Source organism: Nelumbo nucifera, chromosome 7 (genome assembly GCF_055504915.1).
Source record: "Nelumbo nucifera cultivar China Antique chromosome 7, China Antique-T2T, whole genome shotgun sequence".
In the NCBI taxonomy this organism is placed as follows: Eukaryota; Viridiplantae; Streptophyta; class Magnoliopsida; order Proteales; family Nelumbonaceae; genus Nelumbo; species Nelumbo nucifera.
In genome coordinates this window covers 18282561-18301940 of record NC_142655.1, presented here as the reverse complement: position 1 = coordinate 18301940, position 19380 = coordinate 18282561, and the positions used below count along the sequence as shown (strand labels likewise).

The following is a 19380-nucleotide window of genomic DNA, read 5'->3' as shown; positions in this document are numbered from 1 at the left end:
TAACCTTCTATTTCTTGCTTATTTCCTACTACCAAACTCACCCTGCCCCAATTTAATGAAATAGAATTACTGAAGCCACACTAACCCCTGTTCACAGTGAAGGATATATTTCATTAAATTTCATCAACATAAATCTCAAGTTTCATATAGAGAAAAACATATTTTCAAGTATTCATCTACAAGAGAGTGAGTGAAAGAAGGAAATCAAGTTATATTGATCATCATCATCATCATCAAAATCAAAGCTTTGTCCTAGTTATATAGGGTCGGCTACATTTAAGTCTTGTTGGCCATTCTATCCTGTTCAATACCATATTCATCATTAAATTATATTATCGACACTTAAATCATTCTTATTATTTCTACCCATATATTACATTCATGAAACCTAAAATAAAGGTTCACACGACATAACCAATCAGAGCTCACAAAAAGATTACAAGACTACATCTCAATGACCAACCCCAACATGGGCCTAATGCCATGTTAGGCTCATTTAATTAACTTGAACATGACCCTACACCCAATTAAAGGGCACCGAATCCTCTACTGGCCCAATGATATCATGTCAATTCATTTAACTTAAAGACGGTATTTGTTAAAATTCCTTCCGATATAATATTTTTTTGGAATTACCGCCCAAAATCTCTTCTGACATCATTGAATCAGTAGATGATGAATCTGATCAAGGTGAGTTTACCATTTAACTAAATCCATTGAAATTCTTAAGTTCCTAATTATCGCTACATCCCAACAAATGCAGAATGGTGTGATTAACAACAATCAAGATATTGATTATCTTAGTGTTTGGTGTGCAAGAAGGGAAGGGATAAAAAGAAATATTCTCGCGTGTTCTTTTTCCCATTTGATTTGTGATATGCTATGAGACGGGATAGAAAATATTTAGAAACTTTTGGGAAGTAGGGTTACACCATTTTTGTGTGAAAAAGTGGAATGAGGAAAAAACCCGTCTAATACAAACTATCTCCATAGAAAAATAAAATAAAAAAGAAAACTTTTTCCTTAGGCAGAGTTTGGGAGTTCTTATTTGAAAAATAAGTATTTATTCTAACAAGTGTTTATGAGCATTTAATGAAAAATCACTTATTTCGAACAGGGGCAGTAGAGGTATTTCGAAAGGACATGGTGGGCCAAGACAGGCCAGAAAGAAAATAAGCACTTATTGACATGGTGTTTGGAAGCATGGGTGCTTTTTAGGACTGATTTTCAAGAAAAAATGCCCATGCTTCTAAGACCCATATTTTACAAAAAAAAAAAAAACGCTTCTATCACGTAGGCAGTGAGCAACACTATGTTGTTTGGTAAGGTGATTTTCATCACTGTTTTTCATGTGTGCGCTGACAGATAAGCACCACATAGGATACACATCAATCAACCGTTGGGGGAAACGGTTCACCGGTGCATGAAATGCCAAATTTGACATTTTATGCATCAGTGGGTCCCAATTTTCAAGACATGCCCGATTTTTTAATGATTGGCTGAACCAAACAATGAGATACAAGGACATTTGTTGAAACGCCTATGTAAATCCGACGTAGCACCGTTTTTTCTGAAAAACAGCCACAGTTCCAAACATCCCCTGAATAAGCAAGTAAAAATAAATCCAAATTTTAGGCTTCTCGAATAAGCACTTATTCCAGCCTATTTCCCAAATGTAAATAATCACTTATTTATATTGTTCCAACCCAAAATAAATAAGCCATGATAGGATAAAATGTTCCTGGTTCCCACTTTTTTCCCTTGTGCAATTAAATAATACATGAAATCTTTGAACCCAGTTTTTCTTTCTCATCCCATCAAAATCTTCCTACAACCCAAACAAAACATTAAAAAAAATGTTTGAAAGATATGTTTCAATTATCCCATCAATTTTTTATACTATGAATGAAAAGTTAGTCTCATCCAAATCTATATATTCTTTTTTCTATTGTGTAACTGAAGAGGTAAATCCTTTAACAAGCATTAAAGATAAGAGAAGGTATGCCACATTGCCACCATTATGATAACGGCTGAATTTGCTGAACTGAAAGACTTCTTACTTTGTCTTTTAGTTATTAAAATAATTAAATAATAAATTTTCAAAGAAATAATGATCTATCCAACTTCAGCCATTAAAAAATCCACAAGCTCCTTAACATTTTATTCACCAAAAGATAAAAGAGATAAGCTTATCAATTCAACATTTCAGCTGTTATCAAACGGCAATTTGGCCTGGGTCAGGCCTGGGCTGTAAAAAAATTTAGATAAACTATTGCAAAGAAGAGTACCAGACCCTTAGGCCCATACCCATCCAAGCCCAATATTTTGTTCATTGCGTATTCCGTTTATGTCACGACACGTGGCACGTCAATGTTTAATGTTGCCTGTAGTTGGTCCCACCTTCTCGTATCAGAACATGGTGAAGTGGCTTGTTTTCATTGATAGATGTAGCCGAAGGCTACACCTAACTTCCAATCCGTAACGGATAAAGAGAACCTTCCACTATCCATCTTCAAATCTCTCTCTCCATCTCTCTCATGGCAACTGCTTCTTTAACTCCACTCTCCCCCGTCTTCTCGGCCTCAAACAGTTCAAAATCTCCATCAATTCTTTCATTTTCTTCAGAATTTCATTCCGTCTCGACGAGTTCAACTAAAATTTCTGGAGAATTTAATCAATGTCGAAAACAGATAGCTCGCAGAAGAGAATTCCTCAAAGGAATCGCCTTAGTTCCATTTATTTGGAGGGAGCCTCCCATTTCCGAAGCTCGTGAGGTCGAAGTTGGTTCCTTTCTCCCTCCATCTTCGTCTGATCCTTCCTTCGTTGTCTTTAAGGCAACGTCGAAGGATACTCCCGCTCTTCGTGCAGGTATGGGTCTTTTCTGTCTTGAAGACTAGCATCTGGAGCTGTTTTGACCTAGTTTTCATTGTGGATTCATGGGTTTTTCCTATATTTTAACTGGTTCCAAGAACTGTGGTTTATGTTTTTTTAATGAAGAATTAAGAGTCTAAGTTGAACAATGGTGGTGGATTATTCGCGTTGTTTATGTGAATTACGTTCCTGTGTTCCGACGATTATCAGAAGGATTAAAACTTTGAATGTGGAGTCTAATTTGAATTGAGTAAGATGATAGCTTGTGGGACAATTAGATGGTGCTAATACCAGAATCATGAGATTGCAGGTAGCTCCAACCTTCCTTGCTGAGACAACAGGAACAAAAAGAAATGAATGGTAAAGAAAAGAATGGCTGTGCCAATGGAGAAGTGAACTTGTATATTATAAAAAAAAAAAAAAAAGTGATGGTCAGGGAATATAATGTCAATAATGAATCTGATTCTCTGCATCCAAATTGAAAATTGAAGGGGGGGGGGGGTAGGAGTACAATGCAAAAGGCAATAAACATGGCATGCGCCAAGGTGTCTCGTGAAGTTATTATTTAAGGATCACATCTTTTCTCCCATTGAGCTTCACCCTGGTTGTGTTCAATGCTAGGGAGTCCAGGAAGAGTTGGAATAGCAACAGAGTACATTATAACAAAACAGGATAGAAGCACAGAGTTGGAAAAGAAAATAATGAGGATCATGAAGAATAGTGTGTCTGAGAAAACAAAAGAATAAAGAAATGGACATGAAAGAAGAAAATAATAGAAATTTCTGATCCTAAGAAAGGAAAATGGCAAATTCCTCTCACATGGAAATCAAATCCGATAGGACCAACAGGAACCACATTTGAGCTATCCTTCTGAAATCTCTCTTTCCTTGTAGGAATTGCAAGGGTCCTTGATTCATCATTCTTTTTGGATAACTCGTCAATTTACAAAGGATTTGGTTAAGATCCCTGTCCATTTTACTGAAAAATAATAAATATACAGTCAAATAGGAGCACGAATTTGATCCTTAAAGGAATTCACTGTTGTCAATGGCACAATGGCACTGACAGCAGACCATGCCTGAGATAAAGCACCTTCAATCGGGTGAGCTCTAGGTGCTTACTCACTTTTTCTTTCTTTCTTTTTATTTTTGTATTTTTTATCTGCACATATTATCTGTGAACAGGGCAGTGTTTATCATGGTTTTCACAAGACCTGTAAGGGGACACCTTACTGAATACAATGGTTTTAGAACTTAGAACTATTTAAAAAAATTGAAATAGGTGATACTTAAAGTTACCAATTATTGAAGGGATAATCTTATCTTCCATACTTTTTGTTGGGTGTGGTTCCAGCCCATATGGAGGGGCCCACCCCACCTTCATTTACTCCCTAAAGAAAAGGGAGCCGAATAGTGGGGAGGTGCCTTTCAAGCCCGTTCTTGATGATATTAAGTGCTGGAGTTAAGAATCCCAATCTAGTTCAGATTTGGTGATTCTTCTTCCTTTTCTCTACTTCTCAGTTCAGATTTACAGCAACTTGGTGAGATCTAAACTTAATTGTTTGTGTTGTATCCACCTTGCATTTGGTGATGTTAATGTTGTTCTTGTGAGCCAAGGATTATTTCCTTGATGTTTGTAAGCCTCTAGTTGCAACTAGAGAAGACTATTGTACCCATTAATTTCTGAATTAGTGGAAGACTTTTACGGACCGTAGGTCCCGTGGTTTTTCCCCAAGTTTGGGGTTTTCCACGTAAAAAATTCCGGTGTGCTATTGTGTGGTGATTGTTATCTGTTTTTCTGTCACTTGACTGAATTGTTTACTTGTTATTATTGTTGTTGGCAAACCCATTTTGACACACAAATTTGGGGGAAAGTTTCTTGCTGTCCTGGGATTGGTTTTACATTCATTTCTGCTACTATAGTGTAACTTACCCAACACTTTTAGAACTTGGTATGCCCTCTGCACAAGGAGAATAAGTTTTGAAACTGACAAAAGGTCAATAACAATTGAAGGAATGACTATGTAGAGAAGTCCTGTTTTTAGTGCCATTTAGAATTTGTACAAACTCATTGCAATTAACATGATAGGACCTCAACAAATCCCTTGAGGTTGAACTGGATTTCCTTTGCATTCATTGGTCCTTACTCTTTAGCATGTAGTGGAGCAGCGAACTTTCAAACTGATGAAGTGTGGTCATTACCTTTCACCTTGATACTTCTTAGAAAGTAGGAAAGAAAATATGATAAGAATATATTCTGTGTATTCTCTCCTAAATATGCATGTGCAGTATATAGTGAAGTTTATTATATGGTTAAATTTAACATTCATACTATATCTAACTCTCCAACTTTTATCTAAGCAGTCATGTTTGAATGACCATATACTCCATATATTGCAGGAAATGTGCAGCCTTATGAGTTCATCCTCCCACCCACTTGGAAACAGACACGTGTTGCCAACATACTATCTGGAAATTACTGTCAACCCAAATGTGCAGAACCTTGGGTGGAGGTGAAATTTGAAGATGAAAAGCAGGGAAAAGTTCAGGTTGTCGCCTCTCCATTGATACGCTTGACCAATAAACCAAACGCTACAATTGAAGATATTGGGAGCCCTGAGAAGGTGATTGCTTCACTGGGCCCCTTTGTCACTGGGAACACATATGATCCTGATGAGCTCATTGAAACTTCAGTTGAAAAGCGTGGCGATCAGACGGTAGTGTGCCTCTTTCTCATATTCATCCTTCCATATTATTCTCCTTTTCTTTCCTTTCTTACCTTAGAAAACACCATTTTTAGGTTTTTCTGAATATTTATTTCTTTACTAAGGGCAAGAAAATTTGAGAAGTAGTTAATATTGCATATGTAGATTCCATATGGTTCTCCAGAGCTATAAATCTAAAATGCTGTTACCCAATGTTGGTTCCCTTATGTGGGGTCATGGAAGAGGTGGACTAAATACAGACCTAACCTTTTGGCAATTTTTGCACAAAGTAGCTGCTCACAGACTTGAACCTACATTCTCATACTTATCAACTGAAATTGTTACGGTTCTCCTGAGTCATAACAATCTCCTAATTTGGCTTCCCAAATGATCTTAAGTTCTTAACCACCAAGCTTACCAGTTACCACCATAGTATAAAACTATAAAAGGTAAATTTCTGTGTAGCCGTGTAAGATATTTGATGATTGAAAGCCTAGATGATCTCCTACTTGGGACAGTGAAGTGCGTAATGATCCTTTGTTAGGATGAATTGCATACTGCATGGATGGGTTTGAGATATGTTGAACTTCTGACATAAGTATCCATCAGAATAGGAAAATAAATGTTGTGTTTGGTTTAAAGGAAAAGGTAGGGAAAGGAAGAGAAAGGTAGGGTCCTTCAAACCAAACATAACAGAAAATGTTTCTCTCTTTGTGGACATCATAAAAATCATATGAATTTTAAGTTGTTCTTCAAGAGATAAATAATTAAATTTTCTTTTTATTTTATAAGATCCTTAAGTAAAAGATCAGAAAATGCAGAAAAAAAGTCAATTGCACACAATTCATACTAGAATTATCCTTTAATGGTTATTGTTATTTAATTACAACTCAGATATATCCTAATTTGAAATAATAACGATACCATTAGCAACCTAACTTTTATATGATTAATGAACCATCAAAAAATGCCAAAGGTTAGGACAATATCCCATCCACCCCTCCCAAGACCCCAGATAGCTGGGACCAACATTGGATAATGGCCTTTTTAATGAACCATCAAAGTTTATATTATATTAACTTGTATTTCAGTAAAAATAATACTTTTTTTTTCCTTTTTAAAGATGAGGACTACCATCTGAAAATTTTCTTGATAACATATGGTGTGTCAGCATATATTTTCTCGATAAAGAACCTTCCATGGTGGCTAGAAATTAGTGGGCCTTAACTTCAAACTTCGTTTTAGATCAATCATATAAAGCACTCTTCTAAAAGTAGTCTTTGTCATCAACAACATTCACCACTGACCATGTAGTCTGTATGCTCAGTTGGCATCCGTTCCATTGAGAAAGTGTGGCTGTGTGGGTTCAAAACTGCAGAAAAATCAGGGTCTCCATGTTTTGTATGCCATTAGGCTCCACATGCATCCCTGCTACACTAATCCCACTAACCCGACAACTACAGATCTAGCATATAGCACCTCTCACCTATGAGCAAATTTGCATTGTCTACCCAAAAAAAAAAAAAACGGTCACTGACAACATTCCATTTCTAATAAGCAAAAGCTGTGTAGTTTGAATTGTCATTGTTGTATCACTGAACTGATTTATTTCAATCAATCTGTAGGGGAGCTTATAACAAATAATTGCCTCTCTTTTTACAGAACCCTTTTTTCTCATGGTAGTGACTAGTGACATAGTCTTCTCTGTTGTATGCAGTATTACACTTACGTGCTGGAGACTCCATATGCATTAACAGGTTCACACAACCTTGCTAAGGCCACTGCCAAAGGAAACACAGTCATCTTATTTGTAGCAAGTGCAAATGATAAACAGTGGCAGACATCTCAGCAAACACTCAAGGCCATACTTGATTCCTTCCAAGTGTAATTTTGTAAGAGGAAAGAAAAAGAAAAATTAAATGTTCCATTATTTATTGATGAATATTCAACTTACATGTATATGGCAGCACGAAACCAACTGGATGATTCTCAACCAATCACCAAATTTTTGGAAGGTTTGCTGACAAATGTAAGGTAATATACAGCTTTGAGTTAAGACATATGAGGGATATTCAGAAACTATGTTGCTCTGATTGATTCAAGTATATTGAAGTCTCCGGATAAAGGTCTACAGGTTGTATGGTTTTCACCTACTAGCCTGGGTAGCCCATTGTACATGTTCTTATCAGTCATTAATCCAAATTATTAGATTAATTCACACCAAATTAGCTGAGCCAAAATTCTTAGTTCCTTTTTGGACTCGTGTTCTTTCTATTTGTTGGCTCTTAATTGCCCAAATTAATCTAATCCAAATTATTAGATTAATACAATCCCAACTGTTTCTAAAATCAGAGAATATCATCAAAATATCCTTGGTTTAAATGTTGATTTGATACCAACTGAGTGGTGGCTCGGTTGGCATGTTAGCTGGGTAGTCCAAGAAGAGATGTGGATTCGAATATCGCTATTATCACCTATGTTGAAAAGTTAGTATGTTGTGTTAAGTATAGAAAAAAGTGCTGATTTGTTTTTTGTTTTTTTTTTTAATGCTTTGATACACAAAATAAAGAAAATAATTATAATAAAGGGCTTTTTATAAAAAAAAAAAAAGTTAATGAAGTTTGATGGATTGACAAAATCAGATATGTTTAAAAATAAATTGTAAAAACAGTAAATGGGACAAAACATCAACTTTTTTGGAGCAAATTGTCATACTTAAATTCCACCAAATTCCCGAATCTCGTCTCCCTTCTTTTAACAATACCTACAGTTGGGGGAACACATTATAATCAGTTCCGGTCGTGAATGATTTCTAAGATCTCTCTCTCTCCACCAGTGAACACGGTGACCATCAAACTAGGTATGGTCCTCCCCATGGTTTTCAAAACTGGATCAGATCGGACGGTCGGACTGGAAAAATTGGGAACCGATCAGGTGATTGGTTTTATTTCTCCAAAATCGGATTTTTCCCAAAAAAAAAAACGTTGGTTTTGATCAGCAAACAATTGATTCGGACGATTAACCATTTGAACGATTTTGACCATTTTTTGTCAGAATGAATCAACCGTTTGATTCAAATGGTCAAACCATTCGACCTGAAAACCAGACCCCTGACCGATTCGTTCTCCAGATCGATTTTAAAAACCTTGGTCCTCCCATAAGTATATGTGTGGGTCTTCAATATACGGCAGCTTGAGTGCTGTGAGGATATAGAAGTCAATAGTGTATCATGCCCGGTTTATTGGGACCAAGCTCACATTTTGTCTCATTCGACTACCACTACAATGGGGTCCACGGAAATTTTTTTGGGGGAGTATAGTTACCCAACCAATACTTTTCTGAGGGTGGATAAGTTACTTATCCACCAGTTCACGATCTAGTAGAATCCAATGTCAAAACAAGGTTAAAAATAAAATGGAACATTGATTAGATGGAATGGTTAAATTTATAGAATGATTCAACACAGCCACACAAAACAAGCTTAAAAAAATTTATGCTCCCCCACAAACAAATGTGATTTTATCCACCTCTTTTTCCTTTCCCCTTTGGAAGGAGATTACTCATGGTTTTTAAAATCAGACCGGACCGGAAAACTGGGAACTGTTGATTTGGTCAGAAAACCGCTGACTCGGGTGGTTGGACTGTTCAACCATTCAACAGTTTGGTCAATTTTTTTTTTTCTTAATTTTTTTATTTTATTTGTCAGAACTGGCCTTTTGTTCGATTTGAATGATCGGATCGTTCGACCGGGAACCGGACCCCTAACTGGTTCGTTGTCCGCATTAGTTTTAAAAACCTTGAGATTACTTTCTATTTTTGGATTTTTTTGGGTGTGTGTCAGCACTATATATATTTACATGGCAGAATTTTTCTAAAATGGAATGATGGCTAGATGCAAAGGTTTAATTTATTGAATTTTATTTGAACCACAGTGAACCATAAAAATAGTATAAATCCTAAAATTTATGAATAAAATCGTATCATAAATCATAAGATTTTGATCCGAGAGAAAAACGTAGGCTTGATGCTTGAGGTGAGGTAGGACTGATTGAGCGTGATCACCGAACACATGGCAAGTAATTTGGGCCAGAGTTGTAAAAAAAAAATAACAATAGAAAAGCTTAGGTCCCTTTTGATTCCAAGGAACTTCCAGAATCGGAATGGGAATGGGCTATTCCGATTCCAATTGTTTGGTTCGGTGGAATCAGAATCTCATTTCCATTTCTGATTGAATGGTATTCCCCCATTTGAGGGAATGGTCATTCTTTGCCCTTCCTTTAGGAATGAAATTTCATTTCTGTTAATTCCAATTATTCTTTGCCCTTCCTTTAGGAATGGAATTTCATTTCTGTTAATTCCAATTTTCATTCCCATTCCTGTCTGAACCAAACAGACTAAGACTATGGGAATAGACCATTCCGATTCCAATTCTAAAGGATTTCGATCCCGACTGCAAACCAAATGGGTTCTTAGACTGAATGGTTCAAATTGAGTTCTGATCCTTAAGCTTAGGCCTGAATTCGGAGCTCTCTTACATGACACTTGTTTGGATTTCTCCTGAATTAGATTTGAGGTCTTAATTCCTGAGGACATGGCTATCATTTGGGATCTGGTAGAACATTTCCCATCCATAAGACCATAACTAACAAAACTGTCATGTTGAGGCCACCCCAACCTTTTCTATGTTGCCAGATTCACACACGACATCTTATTTATAGTCCCAATCATGTATCTATTAACTGCCTTTTGTGTTCCGCAGCAGGCCAACAACCTCTGTGCACTTCTTGGGAGAGATACTGAGGAAAAAACGCCTCTCTAGAGAACCCACTTTTGCTCTCTCCCAGAAATTATTACCTCTATCTGAATCTGCTCTCAGAAGCCATTTTTGGACATCTGAAGCCTGCTTTGTTGAGTTCTTCTGTTTCTGTTCTTCATCTCCAGATTGCCCACAATGGAAATTTCTACTTATTTTGCTTCCTTGGCGATCTATGCCACTGAGGTATCCTTTCCTTTCCATTCCTCCTTTGTAACTGTGTTAAATTTGTTTTCTGTTAATGCTAACTGATTGTGTTTCTCATTTGCAGAACAAGCATCGTGTATCAGTGACTGCAAAGAACAGTAAGGAAAACCAGAAGAACATGTCCCCGATTGTGCAGGATTGTAACTCAAGGACAAGCCTGCAAAGGTCTGCAATGGAATTCGAGGGGCTACATTGTGAGTTTGATATTAGTGTTAGGTCGTATGGAAGTTCTTCCTTATGATTGCTTCTGTAAATTGTTGTCAATTACTAGCTACTGGAAACAGAATTTCATTTCTGATTTTTTGTTTTTTCTTTCTTTTTGTTTTCGTTAATTTAAGTGCCAAAGCTTCAACTGGTTTTCTGGTTGAAAATCTAGTGGCAGTCTGTAATGAGATGGTTCCAATTGAAATATAATACACAGAGGAGCTTGTGTTTAAAATAAATAGTTTGTTTTTGAAGCCTCTATCCTCAATGCAAAGGCAGAGATTACTATTGGTATTAATGGATTAAAATGGGAAGGGGTCTAATGGTTAAACCTTTAGACACCCCTCTGAAATCATCTAAGGCTGCGTTTTTAACATTGACTTGTTTAAATTTTAAAACCCGTTCAACCTGGATATTTAAACTGATGAATCATTCAAACCATTTTCTGATTGACGATTCAAACCATAATAAAAATATTGTTTAGTTATTTATTCTAAAAAAAAATGAAACTTAGTCAAAGACGGTGTTTGTATGAAAGGGTGAGAATTAAAGAGGTAGGGGGAGTAGGGAAAATGAAAATGGTCTTTATTATAATTAATCCATTCAACCTGGGTATAGGGGTCTGGAATGTTCGGTTGGGTGGAATCGGAATCTCATTCCCATTCTTGGTGGAATGGTATTCCCTATATCAGAGAATAGCCATTCCCTCCCCCTCCCCCTCCCCCTCCCCCTCTCTTGGAATAAAAATCCATTCCAGCCAAATCTGATTCTGATTCCGATTCCAGATTGAACCAAACAAGTGAATGGAATAGATTATTTCGATTCTAATTCTAAAGGATTCTGATTCTAATTCTGATTCCAATTCCAATTATAATTCACAACCGGAACCGGAATGGTCTATTCCCCTAATCTGTTTGATTCAGACAGGAATGAGAATGAAAATTGGAGCCAGCAAGAATGGGATTTCACTCCTAAGGGAGGGGCAGGGAATGGCCTCAAATGGGGGAACCTCAAATTGGGGAATGTCATTCCAGCAGAAATAGGAATGGGATTCTAATTCCGCCCAACCAAACAGTTGGAATCAAAATAGCTCATTCCGATTTCGATTCCAAACCCCTATTCCTGCAAACCAAACGGGGCTTAAATATTGCATATTGCATAAGGGTACTGAGTACTCATTTGAGAGGGCTGAAGTGCAATCACTGCCCACACAGATAGCCTGTAAGCTATGTTTGGTAAAAGAATGGCAGAGTATAAATCAACTGTTAGTCATTTGAAGGCCGTCAACTTCAACTCTTTGAATAGTTTATCCACAATGCTTCAAAACAGTTGAATTAATTTGACATTTTAACAGACTCTTCAGCTCTGACCTCCCAAACAGGCCCTAAAAGAAGAGATGGGAAGGGGGAAGTGATGCACTCACAAAATAGTAAACATCCGTTAATTTGAGCTGACGTTGTAAAAGTACATCGATAATCGATAATCATAAAGTGACCGTTGTTTTGGTGAAGAGTGTAAAATTTTACTTGGATAATGGATGTAAAACCTTACATATGATAGGTTTTACATGATGTAAAATTCCATTCTATCCAAACATACATAAAACTGAAACGGAATGGAGTTTTACGTTAATCATAATTACACTCTCCTTCTAAACGCAAATAAGATCGAACTGATATAAATTTTTACACTATTTTTAATTTATACCAATTCCAAACACAGCCTAAAAAACGAGTTTTCAATAGGTTTATCTGAATAAGAGAGATTTTGTCAGAAATAACCTAAACACTTTGGTAATATTAGGCTGTGTCTGGTTTAATCAAAAAAATAAGAAAAACAAAGAGTTGGAGAAAATTCCAAAGGAATTCTATGACACAGCTTTTAAGGATTTGAAAATCAGACATACTGCAACGAGGATGCCCGATATAACAGCAACTAGAGATGTTCCCTTAAGCTGCTACCTGTAAGGCTGTAATCAAAGAAAATTGGGACCCACCACCAGGTAGGTCCTACACTAAACAATATATACGGGGAAAATAAGCACAATCAAATAATTCCAAATATTTTATTAAAATGTTATACTGAGCTATTAAACGGTGGATGAAATGGATATAAAAGCGTTGGATAATTTATTGAATATTTGGTCAAAGTCGTATATCTTGCACATTCAGTTGTACCTAGAGACCACTATAGTGGTAGGAGTTTCTGTTGTAGAATAAAACCCCATTAGGAACCTTATCTAACAGTTTAACCTTTTACCTTTTAAGCTTGTTTTTAGATTGGATAGTTTATAAAAAAATAGTAATATTTTAAAATCAATCTAAAAATGAAATTGTTTTTTTTTTCAAGTGGCAGTTAAATCATTTGGGTCAAGAAAACGTATGATGCATCATAAATTAAAGGCAAAATTTCCAATTAGTACTTTGTACTTTGTGCGTAGTATTTTTTTGTTCCTCAAACTTTAAAATAAAATACGATCATTCAGTACCTATTTAACCTGCTGTTTTTTTTTGATAAATAAATAAATGAACTTTTTATTGATTTGGAAAAGTTAGCACATACATACAAGCAGCCCTTGGAGAGGCATGAGCTGTGATTTCTCCACTTAAGAAGAAAGCAAAGTAATAAGTTACAGTTGTGCCAAATACAAAACTTCCCTAGCTGCCCCTTGCTTGGCTAGACAGTCTGCCATAACATTTGTTGATCTCCCCACCCATTGTATTCTTAGGTCCATGTTTCTTGTTAGCACCTTAAACTTTTTAATTTTATTCCTGAAGCACCAACTTACTGACTGTAGGTCTTGCAACCAGCTTATTACAACCTTTGAGTCACCTTCAACTATTAGCTGGTTCAACCCTAATTGAGCTGCAAACTGTACACATTGTAAGGCAACAAATATTTCTGCTCTAGTAGAGCCTCCCACTCCTAACGGATCTGAGAAGATAAATATCACATTCCTGACTCCATTCCTCAACACCCCATCTACTCCAAAAGGACTTGGGTTTCCTACACTACTTCCATCAAAATTCAACTTCAAGAAGCTTACAGGAGGTAATGACCAGCTTGTTCTCACTTTAATCTTGGAAGAGGAACAGCTTGTCACTGCTGCCCAATTCTTCCAGATGTCATTAAAGGAGAATTGGTGAAACAAGTCCAAAGATTTCAGCCAATGAATCACCTAACCAAGATGCAGTCCTTTATCTCTTGAGGGTTCCTTTCCTTTTCCAAAAAAGTTATAGCATTCCTTTCTTCCCAGATTGTCCATATCAATGCAGCTCTTGCACACCTCCACGTGATTTTACCCATTTTCTATTGCCAAACAAAAGTAGAGGGATCAAAAAGCATTCTTAAATCTGCTAGCAAGTTCCATCTGCTTCCAAACAAAGAGAGAAGCCAATCCCATAACTCTGCAGTAAAGGAACAAAAAATTAACAAATGATAATAGTCATCACTCTGAGATCTGCATAGAATGCACCAGTTGGGGGAAATACAGAGAAAATGTCTTCTCTTTTATAAATTATCCAATGTATTTATTTTTCCATAGTACATTTCCCAATAGAATGCCAAGATCTTAGGGGGAACAGGTCTGCACCAGACTTCCTTAATAGGGAAAACATGTTAAGGGTTAGAACAGCAAAGGGATTTGAAAAAAGAAGCACAAGAGAAAGATCCTTCCGATCTAGGTGTCCAAATTCTTTTGTCAAGTTCAATGGGGTTCAAACAAACTTGCTCAAGAAGGCAAAGTAAACTAACTAAGCACTCTATCTCCTCATCCCTTAAGCCTCTACGGAATCCAAAATCCCAAGTAGGAGCCCAAGGGGTTTTCAATGATGAGCAAAATTTGGAAACAACCTCTTTTTTGTATCGAGAAACTAAGAACAAGGAAGGGAAAAGGGTTTCCAGGGGAACATCTCCAACCCAAATGTCCTCCCAAAAGAGGATAGAGTTACTATCACACACATCATACCTGATATGACTGAGGAACTGAGGAAGAATATTTTGCACTCCCAAAAGAGGACAGAGTTAACTCGCTACCAAGTGACATTTGAAAAGGACACAAATATCCTTAAAGTGTCATTTAATTTTCTTTATCAACCATTTAAGCATTAACAAAAATTTAAAAACCCAAATCCTTGCTTCTCCCATTCAAGAAAGTTGGGGTTACGTTTTGAGCGGGCATTTTGGTGACCCCAACTTTTTTGAATAGAACATGCAAGGATCTGGGACTATTAATTTTTTTAGTCAATGTTTGCATGGTTGATAAAGAAAATTAGGTGACACTCAAAGGGCATTTGTGTCTTTTTAAAATGTCACTTTACGATTGATTAACAACTAGTTAACACCATGTACTAGATTGTCATGTTTTGAAAGTTTGGGTACTGAATTGTCACATTTTAAAGTTTGGGGATCAAAGTGGCATTAGACCCAAAGTACAGGGTACTAATCAGAAATTTTCCCTAAATTAATGGGAAAATTCTTGATTAGTACCCTGTAAGGCTATAACTTTGGACCTAGTGCCACTTCGGTCCCCAAACTTTAAAATGCGATAATTCAATACTCGAACTTTCAAAATGTGACAATCCAGTACCTACCGTTAATTAGTTGTTAACTAGCCGTTAAGTGGCATTTGAAAAAGATACAAATGCCCTTCAAGTGTCACTTAATTTTCTTTATCAACCATCTAAACGTTAACAAAAAATTAACAATCCCAAATCCTTGCCTCTTCCATTCAAGAAAGTTGGGGTCACGTTTGTGGGCATTTGTTGACCCCAACTTTCTTGAATAGAATAGGCAAGGATTTGGGACTGTCAATGTTTGGATGGTTGATAAAAAAAAATTAGATGACACTCATTTTTGTCTTTTTCAAATGCCACTTAACGGCTGGTCAATAGCTAGTTAATGGCATGTACCGGATAGTCTAGATTATTATGTTTTGAAAGTTCGGATATTGAATTATAGTATTTTAAAGTTTTGGGACCAAAGTGGCACTAGACCCAAAGTATAGGATACTAATCAAGAATTTTCCTTAAATTAAATAATAAAATGTAAAAAAGAATAAAATATAAAAAAGCACATAAAATTGTCAAAAAGGCATTTCTCTAATATTATATATTCATCTTATTAAATAAAAATAAATACATAATAAATGAGAACTATTGGACCAATGATGAAAGTAGATTAAAAATACAAGAAAAACAGAAAATTATATATATATGACGTATAACCAACTAATTGGGTCAAATGGTTTAGTAGACAGATACCAGATTATTAAGGGGTGTTTGAAAATTATTTTGTTTTGTTTTTGAAAACATAAACAAATGCTACATCAGCAAAATTATATTGTTTTTGAATTAACCATGTTGTGGAACACCCCCTGATTGACTCAACAGTTCCTTTGCAAATGAATGGTTTACGGGTGAAATGAAGTTATATATGAAGCCAAATATATGGCCGAGTGATGTGGATCAACCAGTGACCAGCCAATTCAACCGTGAGTTGAAAACATTGTTATAAAGGACAACCAAATTAAGGGGCGTTTGGCAAGAGGCTTAGTGCAAATCAACAATTTTGAGCATTTGAAAAGAAAAATCACTTTGAGAATCACCCTCTTGTTTTAGAAAACTATAATACATCTTGGAACTTGCAGTATCTTCCTAAGCACAAAAATGGAAAATTACCATTTTCTTACGAATACAAGGTTTGGTTTTTTTTTTTTCTAGTGTTTGAAGTTTGAACAAATCAGCTAATGTGATAAAAATAAAAAAGCAAGAACAGAAAACTGTTTCCTCCTACCAAGCACACCCTAACATCCATAGTAATTCGATCGGATAAGCCAAGACCTGCTGCCGACCAACATTTTGACCATATATTTCATAGTTTTTGCCACCTGTTCCTGACTTGTGGATGTTGAAGACACGTGGCACTAAACTGTGTTATTTAGGTTCTGATCTCAACCACTGTGCCAGGAAGAGGTTACGTCTAATTTTGTGAACAAGCTGATGAAATCAGTCCATAGTTGCTATGCCTATGAGGCTATGAGACCCAAGTGGAATGAGAAGCCGAATGATTTTACGAATTAAAATCGCTTGGCGATTCATCTTTCATCTAATCAGAGTATTCTCTCCGTCTGAGTTCTTATCCAAAAGGTATTAGACAGTTTTGTATGTCTTTAGCTTCAATCAGAGTATTCATATTCCCTTGGTATGTTTCTGTGCAATACCCTTAAACTGGACACTTATTGAGACTCGTGTTAGTTTAGAATGTTCACAGCCAGTGGGTCGGTCTAGGGAGACCTATTCTGACAAGGCTGACACTATGGTGCCACCAAGTCGGTTGGGGTGGCTTGTCTCAGCTGCCAGGGTGAGACCCTAGGCACATACAGTGTAGGATTAATTGAATCTTTGAACTGGACCAAATTTTCAGTATTGCCCTAGACCTTGGAGATTGATGGGCAAAACTGGAAAGTTACACCCGACCCCTAGACTCGATTATGATACTGCACTAGGTGTCGGATTAGGTTGTCTTTAATATACCATTCAGTGAGATCCTTAACGGGGGTCAAAACCTGGGTATGTTGGGACAGTCTGAGAATTCATCTGAGTGGGTGATCATAGTGACAGGATCAACCCCTTTGTCAGACAAAGGTAATGATCAGGGATGCACTCTCACTGATGGAAACCAAGACTGTCGGCAGCCGATTTCAACCGTTGAGATTTGTTTTGCAAAGTATATTTTATATGAGATATAAAAGTATATATATATTATAGTTTCTAAAATATTTGCAAGAAGGTTTTAATTTCCGGGATCCATATAAGTAGAGAGTGCAACACTGTTCCTTGCAGCCGAGGGAGAGGTCATCTCTTGTCGGGCAGTGTATGATCATTATGGGCTGAGAGGTTAAGTGTAAGACCATTGAGGATAATGCCTGATGGGCTAATCTTGCATCTGCCCACAGTCCCTGGGTGTTACAAGGTGGCTTGGCCCAGGGACCACTTAGGATAAGTGTTGGGCCCATAGAGCCCATAAGATGGGTTTCAGGGGGTGCATTGTCCATAACATTGTATTCGGCCAGGCCTTGTAACAAAGGCTGGGCTGAACCCATGTGGCTGATGTGTAAATCAATGCTTGGGTCCCACGCCATACAAGGAAGCCCAACTGGGTAGCAGTTAGGAAGGTTAAGTGAGCACATAAGCTTAATGGGCCTAAAGCCCATTTCGAATTGGGCTATTTTATTAGTTAATAATGGGGCGAATTCTGAGATGGATTAGCAGATAGGATAGGGTCTTGACCCTATCCACTCATAGAGTCCAGATCTGAATGTGATTCAGATCTAGAAACCTCCTAATGAGATTAGGAGAAAGCTAATCTAATCTGCAGATAAGATAAGGGTTTATCCCTATCACCTAAAGAGAGGTCTTAGCAGCTCCTAATTGGATTAGGAGCTGATCTTTTAGGTTAACAAAAGAAGGAGGGGGCGGCAGCCTTTAGTAGACACACAATCATATCTTCTTCAGTGCTGAAATCACAGAGAATAAAGAATTAAGCAACCCTGCAGAATTCTTTCTTGCCGCCTCCCTGTTCTTGTCGCCCTGTTTGCCAGTTCGATCTCTAGTTGTGAGAGAAGTCAAGATTCGATCTTGACATCAGTTCTTTGAGAAAGAATTGATAGGAAGTTGTGCTCACGTGCCATCCTGCTGATTCTTGCGAAGGACAGAGTTCTTGGAAAAGAACACTGTTGATTCTGCTCCATCCTGCACTGCGCCATCTTCAGTGGGAGCAGTCTTTGGATCCTTCTTTGGACGTGAACACCTTCGTTGGGAGATACTATTTCTCTGTATCAGGTATAATCCTCTTCTACTCCTTTTTGTTCAGATATGGTTCAGTTTATGGTTCAAGAATGATCTTTGAAAATATGGTTTTCTAAAATAGGGAATGCAATTCCCAGTTGAAGGGAGAGAAAAATTTTTGAAATTCGCCCCCTTATTCCACAATCTTTGGGTGTCCATACGATGGATCTCTCATCCCTTCAAAAGGAACAGAGACCTCTGTCTTTTCCCTTTCATGTGCTCCACTCAAAGCATGCTTACGTCCCACCTGTGACTGCATTTACTGTCTCTGCTTGCGAATCAAGCTTGCATGCTTGGTCTAAGCAAACAAGGCCCATCTGCTACTGATGGCCATGGCCTATCTCTATAAAGCTTGCTCCAGTTAACCCATTTTATCAGCATCATCAGTTTGTTGAACTCAACTAATGTTAAGAGTTTCTGCTCAAGATAGCTCACAAATGGCTACTTCTACTGATTTTGCTGCCATGGAAATCTATTCTGAAGAGGTACTAGCTTCTGAATTCTGGGTTGATTCATTTTCCGTTCGTTGGTTAGTTTGAGTTTACTGGTTTCATATTAATTTGCAGGGAAGGCGTGATGTCTCAGTCTCTGCAACTGATTATCAGACCAACAAGAATGCTAGCAAAACAAGCAAGCTGAAGAACACAACAGTGATGGGGAGGAAGGAAAAAGAGAAAAATGCGACCCCATCGACGAAAGAGAGCAAGTCAAAGCCAAGCCAGATTCAATTTGCG

General features: G+C 37.1%; 1 protein-coding gene and 1 long non-coding RNA gene across 2 annotated transcripts; both read left to right on the top strand.

Moving 5' to 3' along the window:
• The first annotated feature begins 2500 nt into the window (after window positions 1-2500).
• On the top strand, window positions 2501-7700 carry PPD6 (thylakoid lumenal protein (Mog1/PsbP/DUF1795-like photosystem II reaction center PsbP family protein)). The gene is made up of 3 exons (XM_019196494.2): window positions 2501-2868; window positions 5271-5587; window positions 7293-7700. The coding sequence occupies exons 1-3, from the start codon at window positions 2538-2540 to the stop codon at window positions 7461-7463; spliced, it is 819 nt and encodes a 272-aa protein (XP_019052039.1). The 5' UTR covers window positions 2501-2537; the 3' UTR covers window positions 7464-7700.
• Window positions 7701-10316: 2616 nt separating this feature from the next.
• LOC148790242 (uncharacterized) lies at window positions 10317-11038 on the top strand. The gene is made up of 2 exons (XR_016078789.1): window positions 10317-10574; window positions 10660-11038. It is a non-coding gene; the product is annotated as an uncharacterized LOC148790242 (long non-coding RNA).
• The last annotated feature ends 8342 nt before the right edge of the window (window positions 11039-19380 follow it).

Excerpts from the sequence above, each read along its gene's own strand:
- PPD6 (XM_019196494.2), top strand. The coding sequence starts at position 2,538 with ATGGCAACTGCTTCTTTAACTCCACTCTCCCCCGTCTTCTCGGCCTCA. Across the intron at positions 2,869-5,270 it reads TACTCCCGCTCTTCGTGCAG|GAAATGTGCAGCCTTATGAG; the intron begins GTATGGGTCTTT and ends CATATATTGCAG. Across the intron at positions 5,588-7,292 it reads AAAAGCGTGGCGATCAGACG|TATTACACTTACGTGCTGGA; the intron begins GTAGTGTGCCTC and ends TGTTGTATGCAG.